The sequence below is a fragment of the Chamaea fasciata genome, unplaced genomic scaffold (genome assembly GCF_029207755.1).
Source record: "Chamaea fasciata isolate MVZ Bird 193981 ecotype frontalis unplaced genomic scaffold, bChaFas1.0.hap1 SCAF_2, whole genome shotgun sequence".
In the NCBI taxonomy this organism is placed as follows: domain Eukaryota; kingdom Metazoa; phylum Chordata; class Aves; order Passeriformes; family Sylviidae; genus Chamaea; species Chamaea fasciata.
The window spans coordinates 83,376,109-83,390,111 of record NW_027094087.1 but is presented as its reverse complement, the minus strand read 5'-3'; the positions used below and the strand labels follow the sequence as shown (position 1 = coordinate 83,390,111).

General features: G+C 37.7%; 1 protein-coding gene across 9 annotated transcripts in view; it reads right to left on the bottom strand.

Annotated features, from left to right (window-relative positions):
• Positions 1–14,003, bottom strand: part of OCA2 (OCA2 melanosomal transmembrane protein) — a 164,240-nt gene that overhangs the window by 106,923 nt on the left and 43,314 nt on the right. For all 9 annotated transcript variants that reach the window (XM_066176518.1, XM_066176521.1, XM_066176522.1 and 6 more), the window contains 3 exons: positions 3,066–3,137; positions 2,173–2,238; positions 1,020–1,076 (listed from right to left, as the gene is read on the bottom strand). In XM_066176518.1, the coding sequence (XP_066032615.1) occupies positions 1,020–1,076; positions 2,173–2,238; positions 3,066–3,137 (195 nt within the window). The remainder of the gene's footprint in view (positions 1–1,019; positions 1,077–2,172; positions 2,239–3,065; positions 3,138–14,003) is intronic.

Here is a 14,003-nt window from a genome sequence, read left to right as displayed (position 1 = left end):
GGGTCTGTGGCGCGAGAAAGGCTGAGCCCCAGTCTTCTGCCTGCACGCCCAAATGGACTAATAAGGTTTAGACCACCCATCCTCTCCACACCTGGGGCACATTCCCCATCCTCAGAGCAGCACTGCTGGAATGAGTCCAGAGGAGGGCCACAAACATGATCAAAACACTGGAGCACCTCTCCTATGAGAACAGGCTGGAAGAGATCTGGGTTATTCAGTCTAGCGAAGAGAAGGCTCCTGTGTCACCTTACAGCACCTTTCAGCACCTAAAGGGGGATGATAAGTCTTTGGGAAAGGGTATGTAGTGAATGGACAAGGGGGATTGGCTTTAAATTGAGTAGATTTAGATTAGATATAAGAGAGGAATCCTTTACTGTGAGGGTGGAGAAACTGCAACTGGTTACCCAGAGAAGCTGTGGATGCCCCATTCCTGGAAGCATCCAGGGCCAGGCTGGATGGGATTTTAAGGAACCTGCTCCAATGGAAGGTGTCCTTGCCCATGGCAGGGGGATTGGAACAAGATGATTAAGGTTTCTTCTAACTCAAACTGTTCTCTAATTCTTTGGTTGTGATTCTATTCTATGAATTACACTTTTCACATAATCTTCTGTTCTGCTACTGTGCAAAGGTCTGTGGCCACTTATCATGCGTGGTCATAAAGTTAATGATAGTTCCCATATTTCTTCTGTCCCACTGCCAGGCATAAATAGAGAGTTCAGCTACAGCAGAACTGCAATCCCGGGGAAATCAGTGGAATACTCAGCTTAATAGTGTCCAAATACATGTCTACCCTACTGGGGACCTTTAACATTCTCCTGTAGAAAAAGAACTGCATGAAGGGCTTCCCTTCATCCACAAAGGATTTTTCCAGTATTACAACATGACCACTGTCATTTCTAATGTGATAGGTATACATTGACTTTAGAAAGGTTCTTTAAAGATCACACTTGGTGTGACAGATTTGATTAAATACTAACTTGATAAATCTAGAAATAATTAAAAGTACCAAATAAACCCACCTTTACTGCACAGTAGTCAAAGAATCCAGTCTCTGAAAATATGGCCACCAAAACCATCTACAAAAAGATGAAAAAAAATATAATCACTTGGAACTGATATATATAAGTAGTCGAATTATTATTCAAAACCAAAGCAAAGTAGTTTGAGGAATGGACTTCTTATCTGACACATCTTTGAGAATCTAATCACCCTTATATTAGAATTTCCACTACAGCTGCCAGATATCTCTAGTTAATGCATCATATGGTGAAATATACTTTTCAACATAAGCAGTCTGTAAATGTCATATGAGTCTGGTTGGATTTTATTTGGAGTGACTAAGTAGGCATCATACATTAAGTACTCAATGTATCTCCCTTATATCATTAATCAAGAAAAAACAGTAAATGTCTTTGCTCTCTGCAGTAATGCTGTACAGAGCACAGAAGACAGTGGTTTCAAGAATTGCTCGCATTTTCCCATACTTGGGAGGTCTCCTGTCCTGCTGTGTTTGCTCCCAACAGAATTTTTTTCTTCTTCTTCTTCCTTCTTTCTTTTTCTGTGGGGAATAGAAGGAGCCAGGACCAGTGTCGCGAAATAAGAAAGGCTCAGAATGGAAACAGATAATTGTAATTTTTTCTCTGTATATTGTATATTTTGTGTAAGAGCCTAATAGCACTTGGACAATGCTTTTTACCACAAATAGCTCTGGGAAAAGTGATTAAAATAATGTATGATTATAATCTTATCAGATATTACTTTTCCATTTCTGGCTTGCTTTTTTGTAACTTCAGACATAACAGTAAGACAGAAAACCACTTTTCCAGCAGAGTGTGTTTGAGAAAGATTTTGAATAAACAAAATTAAAAAGATAAATGAGAGTAATAATACTTGGCCCTTAGACAGGTCTTTCTGCTTATAAATCCCAAGGATGTTTTTAGCATGTTATCAATACAATTTCACAGATTACAAAAAAATAGAAAAGCATCAACATTTCAAAAGACTCCTTCAGAGGTCTGATCCTCATCCTTTTTGGTAAATTCCTTAAGACACAACTGTTTGTCAGAAGTTGTCTGAGTAAAGTACAATTAAAGAAATGTTTTAAAAAGAAACATCTCTATATTGAATGTGATTATTTTGGCACATTTAGAGCAAAAGATATGCTTTAGTTACCATTCCAAACAATAATGCCAGTGTCTCATAGTCAATCCACTCCACCACTTTGACCATACTCGGCCTCTGCAATCAAAAAATACAATTACGAGTGAATGCCATCTAACTTGTGATTAGCTATGACTTATAAACTCCACTTAATTGATGAACCATTTAAATAAATAGAATGGAAATTAATAAGTGTTCCTACAAGCTAAATAAAAAGGATTCTTTATTATTGCCATTACTACTATTATTATTATTACTAATTCAAAGTACTGCTGGCATCCTAAGTGAGTCATTATCAGGCTATTGGTTGGTCTAGTTGTTCCTTACATAACACTACAGAAATGAAAGATAACCAAATTACATGGTACACTGCAGTTTCCTTTTTGGCAAGAGAACAAAAGCATACAGCTTCACCTGTGAACAAACTGGAGGGAATTAAGGGAACATAGTAATGGTGTGATTAAGAGAACAACCGAGAAAACCAATCTGAGGTTTCGCTATAAATCAACTAAGAGTAAGCAGCAGGTGTAACAAAAGGGTTGGAACATGCAGGCATGAGATGTAATTATTTAGGGTAGCGTAAAGCAATGCATTTCCATTTAGGTTTGCTTGGTAGCCTAATATTATTGAAAATAACAATGTTAAACTAACGCTGGATTAAGCTGAAAATGGTTGTAGTCAGCTTCCAGCAAATAAGAACAAAAAAGCATCAACTGACTTTTGTACTCTCCTTGTCTCTACGTTGGTCTGACCTGTTTTCCCATCCCAGTTTCTGTCCTACCATCCCTCTTTCTAAAAACCACTGCTCTGCCGTGTGCTCAGTTAGAACTGGGCGAACATGGAAATTAATGATACTTGACACCACAGGCAGAAACAAAGGGAGCACTTACAATTTGATAACTTACCTCCCCAACAATAGCTAAGGCGGCTAAAGCGGCCAAAGAGCCCAGCATGGCTGCAAGGGTCCTGTGAACAATCTGCAACAAAGGGTAAGTAAGAATTGACCACAGACTCCTCTAAGCATCTCCTTACTATTAAAAAGAAGGAGGGAAAGGATAAAAACTCAGGTGGACAATTTTTTTCTTGGCTTGCTTAAGGGTTTTTCTGACCAGAAGATGGTTAATTTCTTTGCTATTAAAAACAAACAAAGAAACCACAAACAAGCAAAACCAAAATCCAAATAAAACAAAATTGAAAAAACAACCAACTAAAGCTTTGCCTGTGCAAACCCTACCAGGAAGTCTCATCTCTAATATCCAGGTAGAGAAGGGACTTCTGCACCAGCTTCTTACATTTATCAGTGGGTGACCCAAGAAGGAAAGCAATTCAACTTCCCTAACTCCAGGATCAAAAAGCTTGGTCCTGTAGGCCTCCCTTCACATCCTGTTGAAAGAAGATGCATGCCCAGGAGGTGATCCATTTCATTCTTAGTAGAGTGCAGCGTGCCCTGAAAATGCACTTTACTTCTACAGGAACTCATCTGTAGTTATTTAATCCTCTATGTCTGGAAGATCACAGATTGTGTAAAATAACTCGGCTAAAGTAAGCATGTAATTAACGAACATCACACTACAAAAGACTGAATCTAATTACCAGCTTTCACTACCAATGTGTTTAAATATTATTCCAACACAAGTTAAAATTATTGTTGAGAATGAAATTTTTCTTGACTGTTTTATTTCTTTCATTGCTAATTTCATAGGAAATATTTTGCTGATAATAAACAATAGGATGGGAGAATCTCAAGGCCCTCCTCCCTGTTTGTAAAGGAAAAGAAAAAAAAAAAAAGGAAGGATTTGGCTTCTTTTCTCCTTGATTATTAAGTTTTAACAGAAATGGTAAAGAACTACACAATTTACCGAATTATTAGATAAATAAATATTCAAATTACTAACCCAAGAGTCAAAAAAAAATTATCTGTCTCATTCTCCTGTTTTCCTTAAAATGTACTGAAGAATAACCTATTCATGGTCACAAAGCAGGAGATCAGACCAAGATTGCTATGCCCTAATGACCTACTTGTTCAGAGCACAGATTACAGCTCCCACCAGCTCCTACAGAAATGTGTGTGATAACCCACTGGTTCATTTTTGATTTCCCGTTTCAGTGCATTGACATGTAAGCACACATATGGCCTTTCTGATTCTGCAAAGGTGGGGAGCATTTGATAACATTCCACTGTTGTTCTGGCTGGCAATCAGGTGCAGCAATTAGACCTTACATCTCTCTCCAATAATAGGTGCCAAGTGGAGCTGTCCATTGGGGAAGGGGATCAGCTTCTTACAGAGCAAAGCTCAAGTGAAAATGCTACAGGGAAATCCTCAGCTATCCTCAAACTGGTTTCTCCAGTGCAGAAGTTTTTCTCCTCATGCAATCCCCACCCACATTAGATAGCTTTTTTGCAGTTCTCAGAAAGATATCATAGGTTTTCTGAGATTTGCTTAGCTACAGATTTTTTTGCATATTTCCACATAAGCACTTTTGCTGTCACTGTTGTATAATTTATTGCTTGCATTTGGTTGATGGCATTTTCAGTTTCCAAGAGTTTGCTGTCACCTATGGGTGGAGTTGGCTTTAATTTATGCAGAAAGAAACTGAACAAATTAAGTCATCGGTCAGTTCCTTCATTCTGTTGGTTTCTCAAGAAGGATATACAAAAGTATATCCTGAAGAATGAACAAGGTGCAAAGCTTTATTACAAAAAACTTAATATATGTACAACTCTCCAGGCCAGCAAACTATCAAATGAAAGCCATAAAGTAATGTAAAGCCTAGAAAGAACACCTATGTAAATTCTGAGATGTGTAAATATTCAAAATTTGGTATTTCGGAAGCTTTAGGGAAGAATAGATTACTCTAATTTTCTTCTCACAGAAAATAAAGCCCAAACAAATAACATATTTGCAAAGGTATTTTTAAAAACTTACAAATGTAGAAATTAGGAGATGCAAGTTACAAGTTCTGACATTCTTTGAACCACAATTCCATCTAATACATATTTGGAGAGAATTATATCAAGCAAAATTTCATTAATATTCTTTCAAAAAATGATACAGATGACCAAACCCTTTTGAAGACTGGCAGGAGGATGAGTATCTTTTCAAGATGAATCTTGGAGTGTATCCATAAACAACAGCTCAGGTAGAAAATTGAAAGGGCTCAGAAATAAATTAAGACAGAGATTTAACCCCAGGAAAGCTGAGAAATTTCGTGGGCTTCTGGATCTAAAGACATTTTTAAAGGTTAAGTGAGAAATAATCTCTATTCATCTGACCCTTCTCTCACTTGAGGAAAGGCATACCTTTGTGCAAAGACCACGGAGATGAGAAAGACAGAACTGATGAGGAGGAAGATACAAAGCTTTTGGTGTATCAGTTTGCATGCTAGAGCTCCCCACCTCTCATTCCAACCACAAGCCTTATAAACTCTTTGCAAAAACGGCATCTTCATCATCACCATCACCTTTATTTTTGTCTGAATAATACCTAGCAGTGCTGACTTACTGCAACAGCAAAGGATAGGGCTCTCACCTTTTGCAAAGGGAAGGCAATATCAGAACAAAGTATAACTGAAAACAATGCAGTCTAGATTTCACTCTTTACAAAGCAGGATTCAGTTTAGAGCTCACTGATGCAGGACATTACAAGGCTAAGAGATGAAGAAATTAGAAAAAAAAGGGAATGAATATTTACAGTATTTTATATAAAAAATGAAAATACCCAAAGCTGAAACAGTGAGACAACAGTGTCAACAACGTAGGCGTGTTGATAGCAACCTCATAGAGTCAACTCAGAATAAGCAAAGACTAGGAAAGGCTCCTATAGCAATTTTGTTTCATAATTCTCTGTAGAAAGTTTGTCTCAAGATTGCCTGCTGTGTGATGAACACAATATGCTGAATGCTGATTCTAATAGTTTCCATACTCTTAATTCATGAGTTCATTTTAAAGTAAGAGATTAAAGCTACCCAAATAATTTATGCCACAAGTCATTTTTCTTGATATTAATTAACAATATACAATTCCAAAACTATAATGTGAATTGGATTTAGAAAGCCTAGACCTTTCCCAGATTTAAATTACTTTATCTATTTGAAAGTGCTTTGGAATTTTTGCATTAAGTTCATAAGCATTTGGTAGACTGCAACAGCATCATTACAAAAATTATTCTGAATTCCAAACACTAAAACTTGCATGGTGTTCCAGGAGGTAAAAGGAAAATATTTAGAAGCCAATTGAATGATGACCTGGGTGCTGTTTCAGCATACCTTTCCCAGCTGAAATCCAGGACATGCGTATTCCTAAATTGTGTTTCTGAAGATATTTGGTAAACGATATATTGTACCAAACATTTTATTTCCACAAGTCCTTTGTTATAAGTGATAAATAGCAGTTGAAAGATGAGTGTCAATGATATTAATGTAAAGCTTCAAATGCAGCCCCTATTCATTTCTCATTCATTTTGTCTCCAGTGGAGCCTGTTTATTAAACTTCTTCTTTTACTGATAAATTAATTTACATTTGATAGAGTGGCAATATTGCTACATTTCAATAAAGATGCAGTTATTACCAAGCCTATATCCACATATAAGCTTTATATATTTCCCACCTACCTCCAGAATAGCTGAGACCTTCCTTATAAAATCAACAGCCAAAACCTTCTTAGACTTTATATGAAGTCTCTAGTTTATTTCTTTATTCTCAAGGAACAATGAGGGAATAAGAGAATAGAATTTACCCTAGGATAGCTTCTTTAATGGCTTTATGTTTTTTATCTATTTCTTGTTATGTTTTAATAAGAATGTATTGGGTTAAAAGAGGATATCCTCATTAGTGGAAGAGGTTTTTTTCCACAGCTTTTTTCTAAAGATAATCACAACAGTACTAGCCTGAAAGCCTCTGAAAATGTGCTACTCAGTCACATCCCTTGATGGAGTTACCTTATAATTTGCTGTCATATGTTTTACAAATTTTGGTGGTCTGCTTTGCCTTGGACTATTCCAGTTGTTTTAGTAGGATACAGATAAAACTTCAGTCCTTCAGGTGTACATATATTTGATTCACTCTTAAGCGGATCAAAATAAATGGATCAAAAAGCTCCATGTTTTGGAAAATTAATGCAGAAGTCTAACACTAGGATCAGAAGCTGAAATCAAAAATGGAAATTGCAGAAAAACAATGGTAATTTAGCTATAAAATTTAGGTAATTTTTCCTAACTGTCAAGCAACATGACTGAAATTTTGGACTTAAAAAACAAGTGTCAAAAAAGCTTTGAAATACTTTGAGCTCTGCCTTGCTGTAGATCCACTTCAAAGCTGAATGGCGCCAAATTCTTAATTCATGGAAATTTGCTTTATTTCTGGAAAATTCTACAATTTGGACACAATAAAGCAACAGACTAGAAATACAGGATATAGTCAGATACAAAGGAGTCCAGAGAAGAAGAAAAAGAAAGTCTGTGATACCAGACACATTTATTTGATTTTTCACATGCTCACCCCTAGTAAAGAGACTGACCAGTACCGGGTAGTGAAAGCATAGCTACATACCTCCCTTTCAGCTGGTGATGGCAGCTAGTGTTTTAGATCCTCACCCTCCTCCCCCAGTTTTCTCCCTACACAAGCTCTGCAGAAGCAGTTCTGCAGCTCCTTCAGCCACAGGTCACTGTGTCCAGCACATGGGAACACCTCACAGGGGATGTGTTCCAACAGCTTGTGCAAAATGAATGATAACGGAAAGTAATTGCCTTAGACTTACCTAGTTAAGCAGTAGTAAGTAAACTCTGTAGGGATTTTAATGAGGCAAAAGGGAGCTGCTTCGCCTAGCTTAGAAAGTATGACATGCTGGTGCAGTGTGCAGGGGATGGGCTAGAGTAGCTCTTGAGGCAAGCATGTAGGGTACAGTGGTGAAAGATGATGTGCATCAAGAATCCCAAAGTGACTCCAAGCATCACAAAATTCACAGCAAGAACAGCTATTTATATCTGCATCTGAAGACTTGGACACTATCTATATGTATTCTACACATGCAGGCATGAATCAGAAAAGAAGACTTCACTTTAGGTTAAATATTTAGAAAATCTAATCATGAATCTCATTTTTATAAGTCAAAATATGTCAAAACTGCATCACTGTAAATAAGCATGTCCTGCTTGGGGAAAAAAAAAAAATCCTGGACCAAAAGTTTATTCATTTTTACAAGAAATCAATGGTGAATCAATATTATAGTACTGCCCTTTGCATGAAATATGTGACCAAACCCAGTTAAGAGCACTGACTGGAGAAATCTGTGGATTTAAAAATGTTAGCATATCTTAGTACCAAGATTCATTCTTATTCATTTTTTGCTTAAATATTTATGCCTGTAACTGTGAAAATAATACACCATATATGTTCATTTATAATAATAAGCTCTTTTTAAAGACAAATACCCAACCTTAAATGACTTTTTAAATGGAAACACTAGATTCTGTAGCAAATTTTGTAATTTCTGAACATCTACACAACCCAAGGAAAGAAGGAACCCATCTATGACATTCTGCTATAATACCTATTTCCACTCAGACAGTGCCAGATTACTTGTTCTGATTTAATATCAGTGGAGGAAGTCCTGGGAAAAACAACCCTGCCTTAGGGGAAGTCATGGAAGGCAACAGTTTGTCACTTTCTAATACAATGCTGCACAATCTAAAAACTATACAAGATGATTACCTTAAAAAGAAAGCAATTAAAAGTAATGCTATATGGTGTCCAAGAAAATGCCTGTATTAGTCCACTTTTATCCCTCCGACATGTGTGCTGGTTTTTTGCTAATTTTCTTCACAGGAGCTGGTAGAGGGTTGTATTTGGGTTTGTCTTGAACAAAAGGTTGATAATGGAGAGACGTTTTTGATATTACTGAGCAGGGCTTACCCAGAGTCAAAGCCTTTTCTGCTTTTCCTGCTGCCATGCTGATGAGCAGACTGTGGATGCATGGGAGATTGTGAGCCAGGACAGCTGACCCCAGCAGACCAAAGGGATATTCCAGATTATATGACATCATGATCCATATATTAAGTGGGGGGAAGGAGGAAGGAGGAACATTTGGAGTGGTGGTGTCTGTCTTCCCGAGTCACTGTTCCGTATGATGGGGCCCTGCTGTCCTGGAGATGGCAGAACACCTGCCTGCCCATGGGAAGAAGCGAAATAATTCCTTGGGGGTTTTTGCTTGCATTTACAGCTTTCACTTGCTTTATTAAACTGTCTTTATCTCAATCCATGAGTTTTCTAGCTTTTATCCTTTCAATTTTTTCTCTGATCCCTCTGGTGAAAGAGTGAACTAGAGTCTTCCTGGGGCTTGGCTTGCTGGCTGGGGTTAAACCACGACAGCACATTAACTAGAACACTCTAAGAAATACAAGGTAAGGATATCTTACGAGTCTTGTCTAGGATAGGCAGCCCTGAAATCCTGTGATTAAGTAACTGCGTTAAGCTGACATGAATTCTTTCTATACATAAAGCAATGCAGAGAGAGAATCAGGGGGAGAAATAGAGAAAGAGACTTAAGAAATCAAATTATTTTCTCTGAATAAATTACCAGATTAATTCATTCCCCTTTTTAAAATCAAAAATCTATAGGTTGATTCTAGATTCTGCAGAGATATTTGCTACTCCATAGCTCTGTCAAAGGCTTTGAATGAACAATGTGCACAATTTACAATCTTTTCTGAGTCTATGAGTTTTCTTCCTCAGCTATATCACTGCTTGCTGATTGAAGAGAAAACTGAATGACTAAAGCTTCATGCTGACACGGAACATTGGATTTACTGGTTCAAAGTAGCCCTTGAATGATGCAAAGACAAACATATCCTTGACGCATGAGATGAAACAAACTATTGAATTTTCATGCCTTGGAAACTTGAGGAAAAAGCAAAGCTGGAGAAAAGAACATAGAGCAAGGAAGGAAGGAGGGAAGTATCATTTGTACAGATGATAGACAGAGGACCCACAAGAGGTTTTAATCCTGTGTGATGAGGGTTGAAATGACTGCTGAGTTAAGTTTTGTTTTGAAATAACCTCTCACCTCGGCATATTAAGGTAAAGAGGGATAAAAAGGTATATCATGCCTAGCTAATATTTCTACCAGAATCATACAAAAGAGATGTCTGCCACTACATTCATATCATTACAGTCATAAGTGGGTGTTTTCCAGACTCTACATGTTGGAATGGTTCTGATGTTAAGAAAATCATCTTTTTACATCTCCAGAAAACTCAGAAGGTAGTATCCAGTAACATCTGATAGCTTGATAGCCCCTCAGAGTCAAATTTTAAAAGCAAATCTGCACTTGGTATGAATTTCAGGATTTTGTCTTGTTACAGAAGTGGACAGACACATAGAGAAATGAACAAACTCATGTTCTGTAAATCAGGGCCTTGAGTCTGGTCACATGAATAGAAAGGTGAGCCCTGCAGAAAGAGAAGATGCTAATCATTTTTGTGTGCCAAGGCACTCATTCCTGTAATATTTTAGCCACGTAAAACATGTTCTATATGACTTAAGTAAAGAGATCTGGTCATGAGCCAGTAAAGAACCTTGAAGAAAATAAACCAAACTGCTTCTATGGGCCAACATGATCAAAGCCATTGTTTACCAACAGGCTGGCCTAGGAACAAGCTTTCAGTCTTGCAAGGGTTAATCGAGTTCTCCAGCACCTACCTCAGCAGGCTTTGCTGACTCCATCCACTCCAGGTACTCTGATATCATTCCCAATGCACACCCTCATTCTTTGCGTCCACAAGGCATTTTTAAGGACTGAGAGACCCTCAATTACATTTGCAGTCTCAGAACATTTTCTGAAACTGAAGAAGATGCCACCATTTGTATTTTCCCAGTTACCTCAGCATTCTTGAGACTATTAAGACTGGGAATTTCCAGTAAACAAATAACATAGACCAAATAATGAAATTTTATTTTCCCTGTCTGAATCTTTGTCGGCCTTCTTAAAATAGTAGGTTAATACAACCATACAGAAATACAGTCATGCACTATGAACAACAGTAGACCAAGCTGCAGTACTTGCATTACCTTTACAGGGAACTTTCTGCTCTAGCTAGCAGTTCCTCTGGAGAGTCTTTCATCCCTGACATCTGTCTTTTTTCACTCCACTTTTCATCTCTGAATACTTTTCCTCTCTAAATCATGTCATCACATCTCCCTTCAAGCCTGCCCCCTACACTTTCAGGTTTTTTCTTTCATTTTTTCCCTTACCCTTGCCAAAGTAAGACACCATCTGAGGCCCCAGAAAGAACTGAGTGGTTCTCATCCCTGTTTGTGTGCATTAGAAGTGTACCTATGTTCTAACAACTTGTTAAAATTTTAGGACTTCATGGCTCTCTACTCCTCTAGTTGCTGTAGGCAGGGTAGAAGCTGAACGGCAGCATTCAGTTAAGCTAATTTAATGTTCTATTCCCTCTCTCAAACAGAAAGGAAACACACCAATCCACAAAATGCATAGTATGCAAGGCAGGGCAAAACATTTGTATTCACCGGTGTTTCACAAATGGAACACAATACCGTTCAAAATTAGGTTTAAAAGGCACAGAAGATAGCAAATGGCCATTTGGAAATTATTTTTTGCACTTAGAGTTGAAAATATGACTTGTATTATTTAAAAAAAAAATAGCATTCTGTGAAAAGAGGAACCTGACAACACCTTTTGAAGCAGACTCGCCTGTCACGTCCTTAGAATAGCGAGCAGCGCCATCCAGTGGCAATTTTCTTCCTATTTCATTCTGAATTAAAGACAGTTTACATGCTGCGGAAGTGCCATTGCACCCAAAAGAAGGCATTTTTCTTTAAAACACACATATTCAGAGCACAGCCAGACTTCTACCAAGACAGATCTAACAATTAGGCAGGCAATAGTCAGTGTAAAATCAATATTCATATTGGATTAATAATATAAAATTGTTATTATAACACATCAAGCTGTGATCCAGCTGAGGATTTTGTTTACTATTATATTTCATTTTTGTTTTAATTGAAACTCATCCTTTCCTCACCTTAAAGAATTTTGCTTCCTTTAAGCTTCCTTTCCTCTGCTATAGTTAGGGCAGGTAAAAATGAGTCGTTTATCTTCCTGGTGCTGGCTCTGTCCTTTTAGATCCCCCTTGTTGGCAGTGGCTCTACTCTCTCTACACCAGCAGCAGAAATCCTGGCACCTCGGGGGTACTGATAAAATCCTCCTCAAAAGTAACAACTTACAATGCTCCTGCACATCAGATTGAAAGTAATTTTAAGCTTCTCAAAATGCACTGAGATCAAAATACACAGAGGTCGCAGCCTCCTCTAAATTAGGGAAAGACATTATTGAATGACACTAAAGGTGGATTGTCTGGACTGCTTAACAGGTAGGTCAGTAACAGGTCAGTAACTGGAGATATATCTAGGGTACCACTTGTTGAATATTTCTGTCTGGGAGACAGGACAGACAGATCTGTCCCATGTGCTAGATCTCCTTGTTCAGTCATCCAGCATCTACCGCAGCAAGCTTTACTGCACACCCTCAGTTTATATCCTAAAACCAGTACTCGTGGGGATGACAAGAATATCCTCATTACAGTGCACATTTTCAGCTGGGGAGGTATGGGGGAACTAGATTTTTGAGTCGTAAAGGTGCTTTAGATTTATGGGGACTCCAAATAAGATCCAAAACCACTTGTTGCCCAGGGAAGATGAGGTTAGACTATTCCAGAGGAAGCTGGATTTCTATTTAAGGTAAGTTTTACTACTGGACTTTATGTTTAGGTTTCATTACCCCAATTTAGGTTCCTTACAACTCTCAGAGTCCCAGTATTTAAAACTTCTGGGTTCTTTTACTCCCTACCACCACCAGACAGTGGGGCAGATAAGGAGAAAAAATTATTCTTGCCCAGGGAGTTATGGCTGAGACTCATTATAAAGGAGGGTAGAAGGTTTGTTCTAATAATCTGTCCCTAATTTTCTGGCAAATCCTACAGCACTCTTTTAATTCCTCTTCACAATTTTTTTTCATCTCAAAACAAATGAAATCCATAGCAGCAGGAATACATTCTTTCCAACAAAGGCTAGGGAGCATATCAGCTACTATTTCCTTTTTCACACGGTCTTTTCCAATAACTGCTATGGATTTTCTTCCGTTCCTTTGCTACCAATCTTTTGGCAGGACATATGTGCAGGTGGGAACATTCTAATCCACACTCTTCTTAGTCTGTATCTAAAGACAGATCAATACAAGAATGGATGGGAAGTGAGAAGCCATGCTGACTAAGCCGATCGCTTCTGTGATCAGTCACATTTTCTGTTACTTCCCTTATCAGAAAAAATCTCCTTTAAGATTAATCTCCCTTTCTATCACTTAATGTTATGCTTCATAATAGCCAATGACTATTTCTTCTCTTTTCCTATTCCCTCTCTAAAACATAGCTTTTGATACAAAATCTGGACTGTGCGAGTGTAGACTGCAGTAATAACACCTTATTCCAGTTGTAAAAATGCCAGGAAACACTGGTTAAACCAGCCTAAAACGACAGAAAAATGGTCAGACTAAAACCCCATAAATGTTTTGTTCCCTGGAGCTAATTTCTGCTGCTTAGATGATATTAAAAGTCACTCTGATACGAGTTAAAGAAATTAGGCTTAGGGGATGTTTATTCATAATTTAAGCTAGTTAATAGTAGAAGAGTAATACAGAGAGAAACTGACACATTCCATATCCATTAAAGTAATGAAAATTGTGATTATAAGCCCATACTTCATGTCAGTCAGAAACTAGAGCTTTTAAGGCCAGATCTTGCACTTTCAAGTATTTGTGTTTTAAGAAGAA